Source organism: Spermophilus citellus, assembly GCF_964194105.1.
Source record: "Spermophilus citellus genome assembly, chromosome: 17".
Lineage (NCBI taxonomy): Eukaryota > Metazoa > Chordata > Mammalia > Rodentia > Sciuridae > Spermophilus > Spermophilus citellus.
Window position 1 is genome coordinate 11,786,520 of NC_138199.1, and position 21,085 is coordinate 11,807,604.

Here is a 21,085-nt window from a genome sequence, read left to right on the forward strand (position 1 = left end):
CCCAGAAGCCTTCTAGAAAAAGCATGGAAGTTCAAATCTAGAGAACTTGGATTTGTGTGGATTCGGCCACTTTCCACCTGTGTGAGAATTTCATCCACTCTTCTGAGGCTTGACTTCCCTACCAAAGCATGGAGTGTGCCTAGCTTCTTCCTCCTGCATTGCTATTGGTCACAACCATTGTGAACCTATCGAGGACAGTGTGTGGGTCACCATGGGGCATGATGCACTGAGGGCATCATGGTTTGCAAGCCACAGAGCATCCCATAAGTGTCAAGCCATCGCTCTCTTCCCCTGCAGCTAGGGGACAGGGTAACACACCATCAGAGGATATTGAGTGAGCGAGAGTTCTCCTTAGACTGGGTCTCTAGGTGTGGCATGAAGTGCAGCACAATCATATTGTCACTGGAATATCACATTTGACCATCCTCTTCTACAACATCAAACATTCAGCTAGTATTTTAAGGGTGTTGGCTCCAAAGGCTTGGACCCTCTTCTGGAAATCAGAAAAGTTGTGATCATAGTCTGAGTGCCTTTGAGTGGTACCTGGTCCATGGGAGCTGGGAGATTCAGAATTGAAAGAATGCCCTTCCACCTGGGTGAGTCAAGGAAAGTGTAATAAAGGAATCCTTTATAGGACTTTTTAAATGGAGCTAGAGGCAAAAGAGGGGATCCTATAAAAGTAGATTGGAATGTGAGTCCTGCGCCACGAAGTGCATGTATATAGTCAGTGTCGACTAGCATGAAAAACTGCATCTAAGCGCACTCCATGTAGCAAGAATCAGTGTTGGCTACCTCAATTGTTTGCTTTGTGTATATTTTGGGCCTTGAGGTCAAATGTGCTTTTTACCATGAATTGGACTTTCAAAAAACAAGATTTTTTTTTTTTTTTTGAGTTTGAAAACTGCTTGCCTTGGATGCGCCTACTCGCTTTGGAGACGGCTGTTGATTTCCTTTTCAGGGAAACCTTAGTCCCCATAGAAGGGCGAGTGAGGGTTTTGCAAGAAGCTGCAGAATCAGAGGCAACATCATTTTTGGCAGCACAAACAGGGACAAGTGGGCCACCTGGGAAGCTAGAGGTTTGGGGACAGGGAGGTGGTAGTCCCTTCTCCCAGAGGCTGGGAACTGTCAGGACAGCAGCCTGTGGGCAGAGTAAGGGGACGCCTGTGATTCTTGCCGCAACTGCCACATCATTTTGTGGCCCCAGATCACCTGCTCCTGTGCCCCTCAGTGATTTTAGCTGTAGATCCCTCATACTTCCTGTGAGGCCCGATCCAGCCCTCCTTCCCACCAGATCTCAGAGTGCTGGCTTCTAGCTGCTCAGACTTTCTTCCCATGTGAATTTCTGCTCACCATGACAACTGTGCCATCTCACCTGCGGATCTGGGGACACGTGTGTGTCCTTCCCCAGGCTGCCTGGCCTGGCTCACTATCTCCTCAGTCCCAAGTTCCTACTCCAGGAGAGACACTCCCCCACCCCACCCCCATCACTTTCTCTGCTTCCTTCCCCCAATGTTGGTCCAACTCTCCTTCCTTAACCAGTTTCCTCTTCCTCACACACCTCCTCCCCTTCTGAACCTTCTCAACAGTGACTGAGGTGGACAGACTTTCCAGGGTCCTCTCTACCCCAGGATTCTTGTCCTGTGCACAGGTAGCATCCAAATGCATCCAAATGCATTTATCAGGTGTGGACAGTAAGAGATCCTAGCCAACAAGCTGAATGGCAGGGGGTAAACTTGCTCATTCATTGATACTCTAGGGGAAGTGGCATTTAACTCTTTAAAACTTCAAATGGTACCCAGCCATTAAATCCAAAGGTCGCATGCTAGTGTCCAGTGGGTAAAATCAAGTGCAGACTGTTTTTATTGTTGTTGTTTTAATTTCTGTTTTCTTGACCATGATTTTATTTAAAAATTTTTGAGTTGATGGCCAACATCTTAAAATCATAATATTTCACATTAAAAATCCAACTTTCCAGCTTCTCTTGCAAAAGTGAGGAGCTCTGGCAACAGAGCCCACTGTCCCGCATGGCCACAATATGCTGATGGTGGAGTAGTGAGTTTTTCACTTAGCCCCAGTCCCCACCTATCTCTGCTGATCGCCAGCCAGCCCTGACACACCAATAGTGGGATGGCTGCCATTATTTATTTCATCTGGGATCTTTTTCTTATGGGGAGGGAAAAAGTGAAAAATTTCCTGCATCCATGTCCCTGGAAAGAAGGAAAGTAACAGGGCTATGATTTAAATTAAAAAAAAGTATTAGTCTATTCCTTTCTGAAAGTAAATTTATCAGTTTCCTAAAGATGAATATTCTAAGATCAGATCTGATCTTCTTTCCCTCCCTCCCTCCCTCACTTCCTCCCTCCATCCTTCCTTCCTTTCTCTTGAAACCAGTGGTTCTCAAAATGTGGTACCCAAATCTGTAGCAGCTGCATCTTGGAGGAACCTGTTAAACATATGAATTATTGGACCCACAGAGAATTCCCACTAGTGTGTGTTCTACCTTGGGATGACTGCTGGAGTCTGAGAACCTCTGTTCTGATACACCGAGTGTGGGAAGAATACCAAGCTTTATTATTGTCATTTTCTGTCCTTTTGAGAGCCAGAAAGGAAGAGAGGCAAGGCTTCCTAACCAAAGGGTCTCACTCCACTCCACACCCTGCACACACTGAGAGGCAGGAAGATCATTTCATCGGACAGGATTTCAGCAAACCCTAGTCCCTGTTTTGATATCCAACTTCCATCTGTGGATCCCCCTGACACACATTGAAGCATGTCTTACTCATTTCACATTCTGTAACCAAATAGCCCACGGTCATTTATAAAGAAAAAAAAAATTATTTGGTTCTTGGTTCCTGAGGTTAGGAAGTTTAAGACCATGGCACCAGAATCCCCTGAGGCCCTCTTTGCCATGGTGGAAAGCAGAAAGACAAGAACACAAAGGTGCAATCGAGCTAAGAAGGCCAAACTTGCTTTAGAACAAGTCCGCTCTTGGAATAACTAACCCCCTCCAACAATAACGCCAGTCATCCATCTGCAAGGGCTCTGACCGAATCCCCTCTCAACAATGACATTAGGGATTAAGTTTTCCAAATATGGACTTTGGGGGACATATTCCAACCATAATCATGAATAAGCTGGTACCTTCCGCTGCCCTGGAGAGATGACCACTGGGCTGCTGGCCTGTATTCAGGAGCTAGGGGGTTTTAGATGGATTTTTTTTTTTTTTTTTTTTTTTTGCAAAATAATATTCAGTTTCTCTCCTCCACCCTCAACTGTACTGGGGATCAAACCCAGAGATGTTCTACCACTGAGCCACATCCCCAGTCCTTTTAGCAAGTTCCAGGGTCTCACTAAGTCACCCACACGGGCCTCAAACTTGCAATCCTCCTATCTCAGCCTCCTGAGTTGCTGGGATTACAGACCTGCACCACTGCATGCCCAGTTTAGGTAGAAATATTAGACCCATTCTTTAAAACATATAGACAAGAGCCAATCACAGATGTCCATTTTAATTCCAGCTGTGGTTACTCCGACGGCTGTTCCATGGGTGATCACTTGGCTTCCCCCAGCTGCCTATCCTGCGGAAGGCTTTGGTCACTTTAGTGGACAGTCCACACCAGCCAACAAAGCCAATCTTTTCTGGACATATTCACCGGGAGAGCCAAAGACCCTGGAGAAGCTTATTTTTCAGACCCCAACCACACCATTGAAGATCTTGTACCCCTGGCCCGTTTCATTCATTTGTTATTTGGGGATGTCTGAGAACATTTAAGTCCAGGACCCTTTATAGGGTGGAGTAGATGAAAACATGGGCAGGGTTTAAGTCTACTTTTTGGTCTCTTCGGATCTCCCTCTGCCCTCACCCTCGGTGCCCAGGTAGCTTCAGAAATCCAGGACCACTAGACAGAGTGAGGTGTGTCTCCTGGGCCAGAGAGTTGAGCCCAGCCTCCCAGCATTCAGCCTAGAAGGGACGCCCTGAGTTGATCACTGAGCCTCTAACTCCCTGGGCAGGCGCTTTCTGTTGGAGCTCTCAACTCTGCCAGCCCCCAGAACAAAACTGCTTACAGCCACTCCGTGTGCTCAGGGGAAAGACACCCTGCTAGGGTGTTATTTCACTTCAGGGGGCTGGTCAGAGCTCTTTGCTGTGAAAATGGTATTCTTGGTACCCACCCTCTTTAACCACTCAGTTTCTGCCCCCTGGGACCTCCCTCATCAGTTAACGAGGCTCCCTGCTGACAACCAGCTGTTACCTTCCACGGAGAGTCAGATTGATAATTAGGGGTTTGGCTGTCGGTGGCTTCCCATGTCACTTCCTCCCTGAAGTGCCTGCCTTTGGACAGAAGATTCCTAGGCACTACAGTGGAGCCTCAGGTACGGTGGGCGGGGAGCAACCTGGAGTGAGGAGGAATTGGCACTAATCTTGGAGACAGAATACCAGGTTCTAAGTAGCATGATTATAAAGTGAAAATAAGTCCTTCCCTCCCAGGGTGTCCCGTAGTCCCCATCTGATACTGGGTATTAATCCCAGGGATGCTGTACCACTGAGCTACATCCCCAACCATATATATATATATATATAATTATTATATAATATATAAATAATATATATATTTGAGACAGGATCTTGCTGAGTTGCTGAAGCTGTCTTCAATCTTACAATTCTCCTGCCTCAGCCTCCAAAGTCTCTGAGATTACAAACATGTACCACCATGCCCAGCTCTCAGAGTTTTTGCAAGGGTCAAATAAGCTATTCTGTAATAAATTCCTGGCCCACAATAAATACTACTGTGGCAATTAAGAACAATGAAAAGATAAGGTCTCATGGAGAAATTCAGGCAGTGTAAATGACTTTGAGGATATCGGATGGTGAGAAAAAGAGCAACCTAGCCCTTTTCTTATTATTATCCAACTTCTCTCCTTTGGAGGAGCTTGGGGTGAATGAGGGGAGTGTTCTCTTGGGGTGTCCTTTCCCAGGAAAGGAGAGTTCCAGTAAAGCTTTGGGGTCCCCCCTCTGTGAACATCATCAGGGTCCCGTGTGACGGGGTGGGCAACGCTTGGCCAGGGCCGTGTGTGTTCCTCAACCTGCCTTGCTTTCAGCCCCCCAGCTCTGAAGGCTGCAATATTTCGGCCCCAGGTTTGCTGGTCCCTTCTGATGTCTGTCTGAATTCTGGCTTTGTCTTCCATGTAACCCTTCCTCTTGCTTCTCTAGTCAACCTGCATCCTAAGGTCAGATGGTGTTGTTCTGGAGTGTTCTTCACAGACTAATGGGGAAGCCCATGTGACCTGAGTGACAGCCTTGGTGACCTCAGCTCTTGGCTTTTCTCAAAGTTTCTTCAGTAACTTTCAGGGATGGGACAGTGTGGTGTGAAGCTCACACACATCTATCCGCATTTCTGCTCTCTTATGGAATCTTTATAAAAATTCTGTTAACTAGGTGGTGTCTTTTCATTTTTGTATGTGGAAATGAAAAACAGAGAAGACTTATTGGAGTGAAGTGACATGCCCCACGTTAGGTGACTGCTAAGTTGTGATGGGATTTTTTTTTCTTCTTCTATGCTTGGCTGAAGGTGAGGAGCTCGGCTTGGGAGCACACAGACAGATGTCTGTGGTCAGCCGAGTGGTTTACAGGACTTCTGTCTCCTGTTCTTACCCCTGTCCTCACCCCAGCCCCTATGCACACCTCATTCTGTTAATCCCCACAGCAGAATAGAAGTTATGGGTTTCTAGAAGGCTCTAGAATCCTCCAGGCCCACTTGTTTGAATGGAGCTTTGCATCTCAATGAGTAGGAAAAAAACAGGCAGAAGAGGATCTGCCAAAAGGGAAAAATCAACTGGGTTTGTGACTTCACTCCTCTGTGTACGCAGATGTTTCCTCCCTGGGCCTCCTCCCTCCGCCGGGCTGCAAACAGATGGGAAGTGGCTGGTGGACGAGCAGACAGGGTTGGATGGAGGGGGTCACCTTTTCCAGAGCAATGTGGAGGGCAGCTTGAGAGCAGCCCTCAATGAGGCTTTGGCTTCTGCTGTGCTGTCTGAACACAAGCTTGTCTTCTAGCCATGACGGTGACAGCCACATCAAAGTTTAGAGCAGCCAAAGGACAAGAAGGAGGGGACTCTGCATGGGGACTGAGGAGATCTGTTGTCCAATCCCTGTCTCTTGGCCTTAATTTCCTCATCTTTAAAATATAGATGTGGAATCAAGGGGTCTCCAAGGCCCTTTCCATCTAGGTATTTTTTTTTTCAATCCAGCTTTGCATTGGTCGAGAAAGTTCTTTATCTTGACTCATTTTATTTTTGTTTTGTTTCAAGATAAAGCTCCCCCAGCCTTCTAACCATTCATTGAACCCTAATCTCATAAATAACAATCATTTTAGGAGCAGGCAAGTGAGATGGGATAGGTCAAAGTGGAACTTATGAGCATTATTTAATTTTTTAAAATAAGGTTATAGTCACGCATGAGCTCATAATAGAAACTAAGTTAACGATTTTAAAATGCATTAAAATTAATTGTAGAAAAGTTAAAAATACAGAAAAGAGAAGTAAGAAGAAAATGGGGAGATTCCTTTTCTTCTTCTCCTTTTTTCTTAATGCTGTGTATATTTTTTCCCATAATTGAGATTACCTATGCTTAGAGTTGTATATGCTGATTTGGGGAGGTGGGAGTTATGTAGTTGTAAAAATAATTTTAAGAACTCATTTTAGGGTGGGGATATAGCTCAGTTGGTTGAGTGCTTGCCCAATAGTTGCAAGGCCCTGAGTTCGATAACCATCATCACAAAAAAACAAAAAAGAATTTAACTGAAGCTGGGTGTGATGGCGCACACCTATAATTCCAGTGGCTTGGGAGGCTGAGGCAGGAGAAGTACCCTTGGGTTCAATCTCTGGGTTAAAAAAAATTAACTAAAAAAATGTGTAAATGAAGAAAAACTTAAATGCAGTAAAATAAAAATAATTAAAACAATGAGATTCGGAGTCGCACAGTACAAAGATAAACTTTATTAACATTTTTGTGTCTTTCCTTAGTGCCTTATTTGGAATAGGGAGAGCATTATTTTCCATTGTTGAAATCATATTGCATATCTGATTTCCAAAGTAGAACAATTCTTGGAAGATGATAGAAAAAAGGATTTGAGAACACAAAGCACCAGCCATTGGGTGATTTATTAGTCTTTCCTGATTTAAGGAAAAAAAAAAAGTCTTGGTCCATCTAATAGAATTTTAAACACACAGAAAGTCATTACTTAAGCTTTTTGACAAAGAAAATGGTCACTATGGTCACTGACATAGCACAGCTTGGGTTTGGTGGAGGCAGGAAGCAAAGACTTTTTTTTTTATTCTCCCAGAACAGTATCTCCAAAGCTGGAAGTCTCCCATGGTTGGTTGGCATGTGCCAGGAAAGAAAGGGCAGGGTCAGTTCTGCCCGCTCCTCACTGATGAAATGAGGCTTCATGCACTGCCCAGTGGTACAGGAAAGACGCATATCCCAGTCCTGGTTCTGGGATGGTAAGGAGCAAGAAGCAGAATGCATGAAACATTAGAGCCCCATGCTTTTTCCCTGAGCTGGAGAACCCACCAGACTGCACACAGCTTGCTGGGCTTCCAAGCAGAGTTTGGAGTTTATTATCTACACTGAGCAAGAAATGACTCACAGATGCATATACATAGTTACTTCCCCCCTCATCATCTTCTTGATATTGATTTATCCCTCAGTGCCTAGAGGCTAAGTGGGTGGTATCTTCTCTTGCCTGCCCATGAGAGCCCTCCTATGTCTTTAATACATGGTTGTTTGGGTTTGTTTGACAGCACTGGGGACAGAACCCAGGGGTGCTCTACCACTGAGCCATACCCCCAAACCCAGCCCTTTTTAGTTTTTGCTTTGAAACAGGGTCTTGCTAAATTGCTGAGTCTCGCATCACTGTGAATACAGGCATGTGCCACTGTCCCTGTGCCTGGCTAATAGATGAGATAGTAATACAGCTTGGTGGATATGGATGCTTCGAATCACAAACTGTTGGAGAAGCTCATCTTTGCAGCTCTGTTTGTCCCATCTGCATGTGTGTATGTTGGAAAGGAAGTGAATAAAATATCTAAATATATATATGTATATATATTTATATGTGTATTTATATGTGTATGTACATATGTACCCATGTGTGTATATTTATATGGATACGTATGATCTTAATGGGCTTTATTTTTGGTTCTAGAACTGGGCAGTCATTCCATTAAACAGACTTAAGTATTCAACAACTACTTATCCATCGCTCATAGCAACAGACAGAGGAATATCTTTGGTCTGTAAGGCTTGACCTTGGTGAGATTTGACCTTGAGCACTCTATAACACTTGCCCAGGGACAATCCCAGTCCCTGATGTGGGCACTGATACTGCAGCAAGGAAAACAATGTTCCTGACTTTATTCTGGTGGGAATAGCAGGGTAGAGGAGAAGTCTGAGGAATGTTTGATTTCCGAGGTAACCTTCTCTCTTGGCCTCTTTGTGTACATGATTTTTGGTCACTTATTAAATCTTTGCAGATGATTTTTTTTCCCCCTGGTCTTTTCTAATGAAAAAAGTTCTTAAATATCTGCATCTTTTTATTTCTTCACTTTTGTTCTTTGCAGTTTGGGGAACTTTTACCATTTGCTCGGTAAGTCCCTAATGTCTCACCCCTTTTTTTCTGGGGGGAATGAAATAGGGCTCTAAGCATGCTAGGCAAGTGCCCTAGCACCGAGCTACACCCCTCAGCCCCAAGTTTCATTTGTGGGTTTAACTGAGCAGTTTTTAGATAATCCTTACCTCATCCCTTTGCTTCTGTAGGTCATCCCTTTTGATTTTGGCTGTGTTTTTCCATTCTAATTTTCTGTTCCTCTTTCAAAAAGGCCACAAATTCTTGCATTCTGTTAGTTTCCAAGGTTCTTCTGAATTATTTCCTGAGCTGTGCTCTTCCTCTGAGTCGTCTGGATGGTATTTCCTCTCTCTGATTCTATGCATTGTCCCCTTTTTTCCTTCGGAGACATGGAATATGCCAACAGACAGAATGGAGGGACTCCCGCTGACCTTGGCCCTCTGTCTGCTTGGGAGAAGGTCGGCTCCCTTTCACAGTCACTTACTTGTCGGTCCTGTGATGCACACATCTCTCCATCCCGTTCCCACGTGCACATGGGCTTCCACCTGGAGATCTGCCCTTTTCCTAACTGCATCTCTGATATTCTGAATTGATAGAGTATGAGAGAAATCGTGATTCCAAGGGTCCTGTCTCTGCACCAGGGCATCTTCCTGCTCTGCTGCGTGGGAGTCATAACTCCTCAGAATGGTGGTCACCCCTCCCAAGCCCCTGATGTCCCCCTATGCCAGCTCACCTGGGGAACTGCTGTACCTAGATGGGCGGTGGGGAGGGAAGGCAGCTCTGAGAGTGCATCTGTGTAGGAAGGGCTGGTTCTGCAAGGTGGTGAAGGGAGAGAAGGTGAAGGCACCGCACCGAGTGGTGCCTTTTCCTTTTTACAACTCGGCTGTGTTCTGTAAGATTTTTCTCCATTCATTTCACTGATCTGATGGTTTCTGGGGTGTTTTTCTCAGATTTAGAGTATTGAAAAAAAAAAAAAGATTGGGTGAGCTTTCTCCTTTCCCTTTTCTTCTTGTTACTAGTTTAACAGCACAATAACCAATTGACATGGGTGTCCTGAGGATGGCTGTCTGATGCGCCTTGGCCCTAGTTCCTTGCCCCTATCAGGTGGAGAACATTTTCTCTGTGTGTGTGTGTGTGTGTGTGTGTGTGTGTTGTGTGTGTTGTGTGTGTGTGTTGCTGGGGATAGAACCTAGGGCCTTACACATGCTGGGCAAGCAGTCTACCACAGAGATTCATTCAGCCCTTGTCCCTTTACCATGCAAATCTGCCATCTCCCTTTATTGATCCCCATAACTTCCTAATAATGATTCAGATACTCATTCCAGGGACCGTGGCTGTGTGATCTGCAGGGAATTCAAGTTTGGTTTTCTGGGATTCCCTGGAATCCCAGATTCTTGGGAACCCTGGAAACTGTTTTGTGGATGTCACATGCATGATACTTTTTGTGCATAGTCTAAGGCTGTGTTTCTCAAAGTGTGCATCGTTGACAACTGAGGAACCACCAGATAATGTTAGATCATGTTGAGATCACCGCTTTTATGAGATATTTATTTTATTGGGCAACAGAAAATAAAACAACTAAATCAGATGTGAGATTTCATAAATATTATTACTTAGGGCTGGGCTAGATTTAAGTTGGATGTATGTCAGTTAAAAAAAATAATTAAGTAGGCTAGGGATGTGACTCAGTGGTAGAGCATGTGCTGAGCATGTGCTGAGCATGTGTAAGGCCCTGGGAAAAAAATTTAATCCCAAGCATGGAAAAAAAATTAAATCATAGTATTGCTGTTGCACCTCGATGGGGCCCATTGTGACAATAGAATGTGAATGACTGAAGTTTGGGAATCCCTTAGAATTGGGGCTGTGAAGAGCTCTTTTAATTGGACTACCATATAAAGAAATTTTACCAGGATCTTTGGATTCTACCATGATAGAAACTGACTGCCCCAATAGGAGCCATCTGCTCAGGCCATCCCCGGACCTGGAGCCACTCCCACCAATGGACCTGCCCTCTATCTTGCCTTCTTTTATAATGCATCTTAATAATATCTCCCTTCTCTTTATGTCCACCTGCTCTGTAGCTCCTGTGTGTCTGTAGTCAGTCCATGCCCATCTCTCCTCCATAGTCCTTTTCCCAAGATAAACGAACTCACCCTCCCAGTATCAGCATTTTCTTGGAAATGATGAACTGCTCATTTCTTGCTGTAATCCCCCCTGGTTTAGCTTCGGTGACTGATTCTCGGCAACCACATCCATTCATTTCCCCACGTCTTCCCTGAGTGTCAGAAACTGGTCCAGGTGCAAAGGGGAAAGAATGAACACCTGGGCTCAGGGAGTGCTACTTGGAATAACAGAAGTCACAGAAGTGGGAGGGATTGGCCCAAGGAACATCAAGAGAGAGTTTGTTCTCTCACTGCTTAGGTGAGAACATGTCTCAAGTTCAACTCTCTCCTTTATATTCTTATGAACGCTGAGTAGAACCATCTGGATTTCACCACCTTCTCTGTGCAGTTGATGCAGCTCTATGTGCCAAGGGCCAGACCGACCCCCACTGCCCACTGGACACCTTGAACATGGACCTAGAGTCAACACGCTCCACCACATCCCGGTGCACGGCTTCCCTGCTCTGGCTGGCTCTCGGGGTCCCTGGTCCTCACCTCTTTCTTCCTATGGCCCTTTATCTCATCAGTTACCAAAGCTTATTCTGCTTCTTGCATCATGTTCCTGGTACCAGAGTCAAGCCCTTCTTTTGTGTCCCAGCTCTGAGGCCAATTCTTTATCTACTGACAAGCCTCCCTTGATCCTCCCAGCCAACAGGGACCCCGCCCTCCTCCGGATTCTGAAAGCTCTTATTGTCTCCTGACTTATCCCTTGGCACTGGTTACAATCTGCCTTGATAGTTTTATTTTTTTTTTCTTTTCCACTTCTGTTTGTGATTTATCTTCCAAATTTTAGAAGTCAGGACCCACTGCAATACTTGCCTCCATCTTCCATAGCAGTCAGGAAAGAGCAGTTAACAGCTGTTGGTTGGTTGATGGATCCTGTAGCCAAGAGGCCACACTTGCAGGGAGGAGATGATTCTTGAGACCCTGTACCCTGGAGAGGGCACAGGCTGGTGAATAATTTTTCCCTTCATGACTACGAAGCCTTTAGAAAAAGTGAGTCATCGCCATACCCAGATGTTCTTTCTTATTATCATTACAGGACAACACGATTCATCCTAAGGAGGACAAGGGCCTACAGAGAACGTGGTCTATTTTGGTTGATAGCTTTCAATTCATTGGAAACAAAAAAAAGGGGGGCTGGTCTTCTCTGACTCCATTAAACTCAGGAAAATTTGACTTGGTGGAAATGATCGTCAGTCTTTTTCACTTTGGGGATCATGAACTTCCTGCTGTCTTTCATTTGTATGTGTGGCCCCCGAAAGGCAAGACCTACCTATTTGCAGAGGCCAAATGGAGAGGTCATTAGTATACTTTTCACAGTCAATTCTAGTGATAGAGGACCATTAACAAAACAGAACTCAAGTGGCTTATGGGTTGAGATGCCAAGAGGTACCCCACCAGTAAACTCGTTACACAATGTATTTGTGAATCTTTCATTTCCTAAGGGATTAATGTTGGGGAAGCCAAAAAAAAATAAAGTGTCTGCAGGACTAGTGTGTTCTACTTGGCCCTGGTCAGAGCATATTAGCTTCCTGGTTTATAATGGCCCAGAGAGGTCTCTTGCCCTTGACCAGGGCCATGTTGGAGTTTGCAAGGGTGACCATTGCTGTGTAACCAGTAGTGCTAGATTGCCGTATTGCATCTGTTCATCTGTGTGGTGCTACTGTTAATGAACAGGCTTAACTCTGTCCCCTCTTGTGGTTTTAAAACCAAGAAGTCATGGACTGTGAAAGCTTCCATGTCCATTTTAATTCCACAAAGCCTGAAGGACTGAAGGCGAAGGTTTCCTCCATCTAGGATCAAATGCAAGTTTGCTTTTATCTTCCTGTGGGTGAGCGGGATTCCAAGAGCAGAAAGGGACCTTGATCCTGTCTGTGCATTTCTGGCCTCAAAGGTGAGGGTGTGGGTTCCCCATCAGCATCCCTCCCACATTTCAGAGAGAAGATACCAATAACTGCTACCAGTGGGGACCCCACCTCTGGATGCCCACCTCCTCTTAGTGGCTGGCTTGGGGCCATTTGACAAATACAAGCAGAGCATTTCTTTTTCTTTTTATGATGGAGGCAAGAGGAGAAAGGAGATTGCCTCAAAATTACTTGCTCTGAGTCTCTTCTTCCCATTTATATATCCTGGGACTACGATGAAAATTTTTTTTAAAAAATTGAGCGCATTGTAGTTAAACATGATATGGGGCTCATTTTGATATATTCATAAATGCATGTAACAGTTTTCTCCATTTCAATCCCCAACACTATCTCCTTCCCTCCTCTTCCCCGCCCATCCCCTTCCTCTATTCCATTGGTCTCCTATTTATTTTCTAATTGGTACATTATGGTTATATAGAAAACTGGAATGCACTGTGATATACCCATGCATGCACATAGCCAACTGGGTGAGCTTTATCCTCAGTTCTTCTCCTTTGCCTCCCCTCCTTCCTCACCCTTGGTCCCCAGCTTCTGTGGCACTGATGCTCCTTCTGTGATGAAATTTTGCAAAGAACAGCACTGATGATGTCTCCTCCCCTGCTCAGTACCCACTGTTGCTTTCTTCTTGCTTATAAGAGAGAGTCGGCACTTGGATTTCTTTTCACAAACAGACCTACCTTCATTTTAGTACTAACCTATTTGTGTGTGTGTGTGTGTGTGTGTGTGTGTGTGTGTATTTGGTACCAGGGATTGAACGCAGAAGCACTTAACTACTGAGTCACATCCTCAGACATTTTATTATTATTATTCTTATTATTTTAGTTGTAGTTGGACATAATACCTTTTTTTAAATTTATTTTTATGTGGTGCTGAGGATCGAACCCAGTGCCTCGCTTGTGCTAGGTGAGTGCTCTACTACTGAGCCACAACCCCAGCCCCGCAACCGTTTTTATATTTTATTTAGAGACAGGGTCTTGCTAAGTTGCTGAGGCTGGCTTTGAACTCAGGATCTTCCTGCCTCAGCCTCCTGAGCCACTGGAATTATAGGCATGCGCCACCCCACTCAGCCTCTCCTGATTTTTTTTTTTTGCTCTCCTACTGGCCACATGGCTTGGAGTATCATCCCTTGACCTTCCTTCCTGATCCATCTCCTCTGTTAAATGCAGATAATTATCTTCCCTGTTGATTTGTTAGGTGGATTAAGTGACATCAGATATGTGAAATTCACAACAGCTCCCGGCCCAGACTGAGTGCCTAATAACAGGTCCCTGTGGCGTTCTTAGAGCAGATGAGAGCCCAACAGTTAGATAGGGGGAAGTAGAGTCCCCCAAGCAGCCATGTCGATGGCTTTGAGGAGGAAAAGATGAGTGCTGTCACAAGGTGTGTAAGAGAGAACATCAGAAAAGCAGGGTACAGTTTGGAAAGCCAAGAGTTGATGTGTCTGTCAAAGAAGAGGCTCCCTGTGACCCACTCTGTGCATGCCACATCCCTAAGCAGAAGGGCCCACGACTCACAGGGTGCTGGCCGTGTTGCCTCAGTTTCCCCAAGATTGCACACAAAACAGAGCATGGGGAATCCTGCTGTAGATGCTCAGCCTCCCTTTCTGGTCTGGCTTTCCAGGGCCCCTCACCAAGAGGCTGAGTGACTTCCCTCTGCATACACATTTCCCTGGAGATTCTTCCTGCATGTATCTCACAGATTGGCTTAAATAAATGTCCCCAGGTCCCTTGATTTAAACCATCTCTGTGTCCCAGACTTTTTTTTTTTTTTTTTTTTTTTGGCGGTATGATACACAACGTAACATCTGCCGTCTTCACCATTTTTGGATGTCTGGTTCAGTGGCATCAAGCATATTCACGTTGCTATGCAGCCGTCACCACCATTACCCACAGAACTCTTCCATCTCGCAGAACCAAAACTCTGTCCCCATTAGACACTAACTCCTCATTCTCCACCTCCGAGCCCCTGGCAACCACATTTTACTTTGTCTCTCTATGAATTTCACTACCTGAGACCTTCATATAAGTGGAATCATACTGGAGTTGTCTGTTTGGACTAGTTTAATTCACTTAGCATAATGTTAAGGCTTATTCATGTTGACCCCTAAGATTGGTTCATGCTGTAACGTGCCAGAATTTCCTTCCTTTGTAAGGCAGAAGAATATTCCACAGTGTTTTTCATACCACTTTTGATTTACCCATACATCCATCAATGTCCCCTTGGGTTGTTTCCACCATTTTGCAATGTGCATATAATCCCACCATGAGCGGGTGGGCGGTGTATAAATATCAGTTCTTTGCAATATAAACCCAGAGTGGAATTGTTAGACTATAGGATGATTCTATGCTTCATTCTTTTTTTGTTTTCTTTGAGGGATCATCATGCTTTTTTCCCTGGGAGATACACCATTTTACATTCCCTCCAACAATGCACAAGGGTTCCAATTTTTCAACATCCTCACCAACACTTTTTCTTGTCTGGTTTTATTTTCCCATATTTTTTTCCTTGGTGCATTATAATTGTATTTTCTGTCTTGTCATTGTGGTTTTGATTTGCATTTCCCTAATGAGTGGTAAATGTTGAGCATCTTTTCATGAGCTTGGAGGGCATTTTTACATCTCCTTTGGAGAAATGTCCTTGTTTAATTTTCAAGGGGCTATTTGTTTTTCATTGCTGATTCTAGACTTCTTCTTGGGCTCAGAGATACTGAGGCTCCTCATCTTCCAGCCATCGATGATAGTAACCGCAATAATACCTGCTTTTACTGAGCACTTACATCTTCCTCACACTATGCTGAATGTTTACAGCCTTTTGAGAAAAAAAAAAAGTGACTATCTCCATTTTACACTTGAAGAAATTAAACCCACAGGCCTTGCCCAAGGTCTTCCAGCCAATGAGCAATGATTTTTTTTTTTTTTTTTTTTTTTTTTTTTTTGTGCTGGGGATGGAACCCAGGGCCTTGTGCATACTCGGCAAGTTCTCTACCACTGGGGTACACCCCCAGACCCAACTTATGAGTAGTGAGACAACTATAGCTTGGTACTTGTCTGACTCCATCCATAAATGGGAGACTTAATTCCTTAGCCCCTAACCAAGGAACAGCTGTGAAACTGCTTCATAAATAACAGTTCTTCCATATGCTTTTGAGAAGCAGTGTCATATAAGAAACCACAAAGACCTCGGGACCTCAATTTTTCTGTAAAGCCATATTTCATTCTTTACAAGGATTATTTCTAAAATCCCAAAGGTTCACCTCTGAGAGTAATCACAGAAATAGATGGAACTTTAAATGCTGAATCTTTAGCTACCCCAGAAGGCTTCTAAATGGAAGATGATGGATTCAGCCAGGATCCAGACATAAACTCAGTTTGTTGGTGGGTGCTATATTGCTGTCTGGGCCTAATCCTTTCTTTACTTGTAACTTACAACTTTGCGATCCTCCGGCCCTGTTATCTGGACCACATAGCGTTACCCCCTCCTTTGCCTTGGGTTTGTCCAGGTTTGATGGTTGAAAGGACAAAGCGAAGGCCCAGGATGCAAACCCACATCTTGACCTCTGGGGGCACCAGATGAACAGCCCTGGACAGGTCTCAAACAACAGGTCTTTGGGGGGAAACATTCTCCATTCTTTTTATGTTGGCTTTTATCTGGCCTTGGGTTCACACAGCTGGGGCCCTGGTCAGGGCCAGAGCCAGGGCCAGAGCTATGACTTAGTGTTGGGAAGAAATTGGCAGAAACATTCCCCAGTGGAGTTTGGGTAGGCCCCAGGAGTCCCGCCTAAAAATGCAGTGGACAAAGCTGCCCTTGTCCACAGGCCAAGGGGTGGGAGGCATCTGGTCAGTGACACAGGCTTGGCCATTGTATGCCCTGACCTCAGCCAACTTTTTCTTTTAGCTGAGAAAGGGGAAAAAAGAGTGAAAGGGAGGCGGGGGGGAAATGAAGTCCTCCAGAAACTTTGCATCTGGAAAGTCCAGAATGAGTTGTTGATTTCCCAACAGACACTGGAGCAGATTTGGAAGGAACTATGCAATGTAGTGGGTTCTTTGTGCAAGAACAACTAAGAGAAAAACCACAAGAACATCCTCCGGGGTGCCCAGAGCACAGACCCTGGGGTAGCTGCTTGTCAGCCTCATTTCTCATAGAGGGTGACATGGAAAGGAAGCCAGCCTGAACCGGGCTCTGAGTCTAGGGCTTCAGACCAAACCTCAGTCTCTGGGTATAGCAACCCCCCAAGAGGATCAGCCGTTCTTCAATGGTAAGGATCAAACCTGCTTGTCTGCAGGTATGGGCTCAGGGCTCAAATGTCCTTCTGTGCATATTTCTCAGATGTCTTTGACGTTTTAAAGGGGCCATTCTGAAAACCTGATGAGCTTTGAAGGGTTGGGGATCCTGTGTGTCTGGGGGTACCTTTCACGGGCTGATGGCGCGAACAGGGAGAAGAGACAACATGGGTCACTGTGTAAGAAATCAGGAGAGGAGGGGAGGAAGAGAAAGGTTTAAGAAGGGGTGTTTGCAGAGGGAAAGGGGCCCCCAGGAGCAGTGCAGTTGCGGGCCTGGGGCAGAGAAGCAGAGTATTGATGTGGTTGATGATAGTCTGGGAATGGAGTGCAAATCTTGCTCCCTCTACTTTTCCAAATATGAAATTTAGCTTCTGCCTGTGTATCTCTGTTGCCCACCATGGCCCCATTCTACCTGGGGCACTATGAGGTACAAGCCCTTGGGGGAGATTATAAGATGCTACATGAAGACTAGGGGGAGCTATTGGAAACCTCAGAAGGTAGTGGAGTATCTTCCCAGTAATAGACTATGGTTCCAAGCCTGGCTGAGGCTTCTTTCCAGTTTGGGAGCGGCAGCGGCCACAGTAGAAGTTCTTCTGAGACTTAAGAATAGAGCGACCTTGTTTTGCCACCAGAAATTTAGACATTCCCTTTTCCTGGACAAGAGAGACCTCTCATCAGTTTAGACTTTTGGTGCTCAGGCTCTAAAGGCTCTGTACAAATGAGAGGTCCAGTTTGTATAGAAAGGTGGGGGTATTTCTGCCTAGAATCTTTCTCCACCTCGCTGGACCAGTGAGCCTCTGTGATTTTGGTGTGGCTTCTGAGAAAGGCTGGGAGAAGGGAGATGGGGCTTGTTATCCAGCAGCTTCCTCCAACGGGCCAGTGGACCTCCTAGGAAACACCACAGCAGAGCTTCTTCAAGGTTAATGTGGCACCATGGTGCATGTCAATAATCCCAGCTACTCGCTCAGGAGGCTCAGACGGGAGAGTAGCAAGTTCAAGACCAGCCTAGGCAATTTAACAAGACCTTGTCTCAAAATAAAATAAAATTAATAAAAGAGTTAGGGATGTAACTCAGCAGTAGAGCACTTGCCTAGCAAGTGCAAGGTCCTAGATTCAATCCCCGGTACTTCCCCCACCAAAAAAAAAAAAAAAAAGGTTAATATGCATCTGGATTGCCCAAGGGTCCTTCACAATGCAGATCCAGCACTGGGTATGGCCTGGGTCTCCATATTTGTAGCCCATACCCCACAAGATTCCTGTTCTGCTGGTGCAGAGGGTTATCCTTGGAAAATAATTGCTATGAGGAACACAGATCAGTCCATCAAGTTCTGACCAAGTCACAGCTGCCCTGCAGCTGCTGCTTTAGGTGCTCAGGATACTTTTCAGGTCTGTCTGCGTGCAGATGGTGCATGGTGGTTTTTTTTTTGTTTTGTTTTTTTTTTTTTTTTTTTTTTTTTTTTTTTGGAGAAGGAGAGAATACCAAAGAAGATGAACACTGAAAGACAGGAAAGGAACTGGGAAGAGCCCAAGAAGTCAAGCTCTTGACCGTGTGGGGTATGTGGGTGCCAGGCCATGGGTGGGGTGTGCCCAAGCTGATGTGGACTGTGTGTTTGGGCTATAATGTGACAGGTGAAGCAGGTGTACTTTCTGCTAGCAGGAAGACCCAAAAAAAATTCCACTGGAGCCTGTCTGGGGGTGTGGGCAGGTGAATTCTAACTTAAGAGTATAACAGATGCTGGACACAGAGACAGAAGCTCAGCGTGTGGGGCAGGAATCAAGTTGCTAGGCAAATAGAGCTGGGATCTTGAATGTGGCTCTAACAGGGAAACATGGACACAAGCCTATCAGGACTATACTCCCTGTGGTGAGAGGTAGGATTCCAGGTGTCTGGGGCCTGGACAGCATTTCAAGAGTGGTCTGTGCCTCCAAATCACATCTACACTTGAATGTGACATTTTTTTTTCCTCCTACAAAAATGGTATGCCCTTAAAACAGATATATTAATGCTAACATTTAGAATCATTGAGTATTAGGATATTTTATATATATATATATATATATATATATATATATATATATATATATATATATATATATATATATATCCCACAGAGACCATCTGGTCCAACTTCTGCATTTAAGCGATGAGGAAATGGGGGCCCCTTAGCAGAGATGCAGCGGGTTGCTTAAGATCTCATAGCAAGACCGAAGCGGCTTCCAGTCCTGGCCCCCGGGGTCCCAATTCATATCCTGTGTCCTTCTCACATTGCCACAGCACCATGCTAGCTCCCGAACCTTGGCTGTCACCCTCTGTGCATCAGTAGCAGAGACTCCAATAGTGCAGCCAAATTGGGTTGGCTGCAGTGCACCCCTGACTGACTCAGAAACTGCTGTAGCCCCCATGAGGCTTCATCTCCCTCGGGGGCTCCTGGTTCAGAACCAATTAGGAGCATCTCTTGGAGTCAGAAGACTTTGATCAGGATGACTGGGAACACAGGCTGTTAGAGCGGCAGAGTTAACCATAAGTAACTCGAATGGTGAGACTTGCTACTTCCATTTCTTTTTGGTGCCTGCGGGTTGCTACTGCCCACAAGGAGCAACCACAAAGCCAAGCCAACTGGATGGCAGGCCTGGGTGGGCGGGAAGACAGAGCCACCCACCTTTATGCTCTAATGAGCTCCCATCCGCCTTCTGTTAAAAACGACACCAACTCCCTGAGGAAGCCTGCCTTTGCCCCCCCAGAGCATCTGCACAGAGTGGCTCTATCTCCTGCCCTTGAAGTCTCTTTCTGGTAGGTAGTTGTTTTGCATGTGATGACAAGCTAGCAACTTTCAACTGCCTTCCTGATTTCCTAACAAATTCTTCTATTATTATTATTATTATTATTTAATATATTTTTATTTTCAATTCATGCACAATAATTGCACACACTCATGAGGTACAATGTGACATTTCAGTACGTGTATACAGGGTGTGGTGATCATATGAGCGTAATTGGTATATCCATCACCTCAGACAGGTTGTCATTTCTTTGTGCTGGGAACACTTGAAATCCTGTCTACTAGCTGTTTTGAAATATCCAATTAATTGTTGTCAACTCTATTTATCCTACTGAGCATTGGAAGTTATTCCTCCTACCTAACTGCGTCCCTTTCCCTGTTCACCATCCTGTCTGCCTCCTCCTCCTCCTTCCCCACACATTTCCTGGGCTCTGCTTCTTTGAAATCAAATTTTTTTAGCTACCACATATATTTCTGAATTTCTTAAATCCATTTCAATGGAACAACGCTTGGTAATTTGGGTTACAGGTTTTCGGCAGAGGCACAACAGCTATAGAAAATGCCAGAAATATTCAGAAAGGGGTAGAGGGGCTTGTAGCTTAATGATAAAGGAGAACTTGGGAGGATAGTATATATTTTCTGTCTGTCTGTCTGTATGTATGTCTCTCTCAGTACTAAGTGTTGGCAAATCTCTCTTCTTCTCAGACTTTCACCTCTGCAAAGGGAAATTTGACCAGGAATCATCTAGATGGGTCTCACCCTACCCGGAGTTCCCTGAGGAGATCATTAGAAGTGAATAGTCCTCAAAGTGTCTTTCAAAAGTGTCTTCTAAGTTGGATACAGTGGTGCACAACTCTAATCCCAGCTATTCTGGAGGCTGAGGCAGAAGGATGACAAGTTCAACTGGGCTATTTAGTGAGACACTGTCTCCAACAAAAAAAAAGAAAAAGAAAAAAGTTTTCTGGAACATGGTAATAATTGATGCCATTATAGATACAAGCTAGCATAGAAAAGCTAGGATGTATTTCAAGAACTTTTACCTTCAAGAGAAATGATAACCTCTAGCCCAACTCCTTTAAACAAATCAAGACATGTCAGCACAAATTGGTCATAACAGTAACAAAAAAAGAGAAGAATCCCCAAGAAGTCAGTCTCCTTGTGTAGACCTGACACCGTAGCCACAATCTTGAATCCCGATTTGGGCATGTATTTCATGTCCAGTTTTGTTAGATCATTTTTATGTTATTGATGTCTCAGCATTTCTTTTCCACCAATTTCAAGTTAGATTTGGCCGAGGAAATGGACGAAAAT

General features: G+C 44.8%; 1 protein-coding gene across 8 annotated transcripts in view; it reads left to right on the forward strand.

The window, feature by feature from the left end:
• The window catches only part of GAS7 (growth arrest specific 7), a 224,530-nt gene that overhangs the window by 110,399 nt on the left and 93,046 nt on the right, over window positions 1–21,085 (forward strand). Inside the window, exon 1 of one of the 8 annotated variants that reach the window (XM_081272605.1) lies at window positions 16,705–16,969. The exons of 4 other annotated variants lie outside the window; for them this stretch is intronic. Coding sequence is in view for 2 of the 4 variants with exons in the window: in XM_081272600.1 (XP_081128726.1) it covers window positions 16,967–16,996 (30 nt within the window). In the remaining 2 variants the exon portion in view is untranslated. Of the gene's footprint in view, window positions 1–16,704; window positions 16,997–21,085 lie in introns of those variants that run through there. 3 more of the 8 variants (XM_081272600.1, XM_081272601.1, XM_081272598.1) reach the window with 3 other exon arrangements.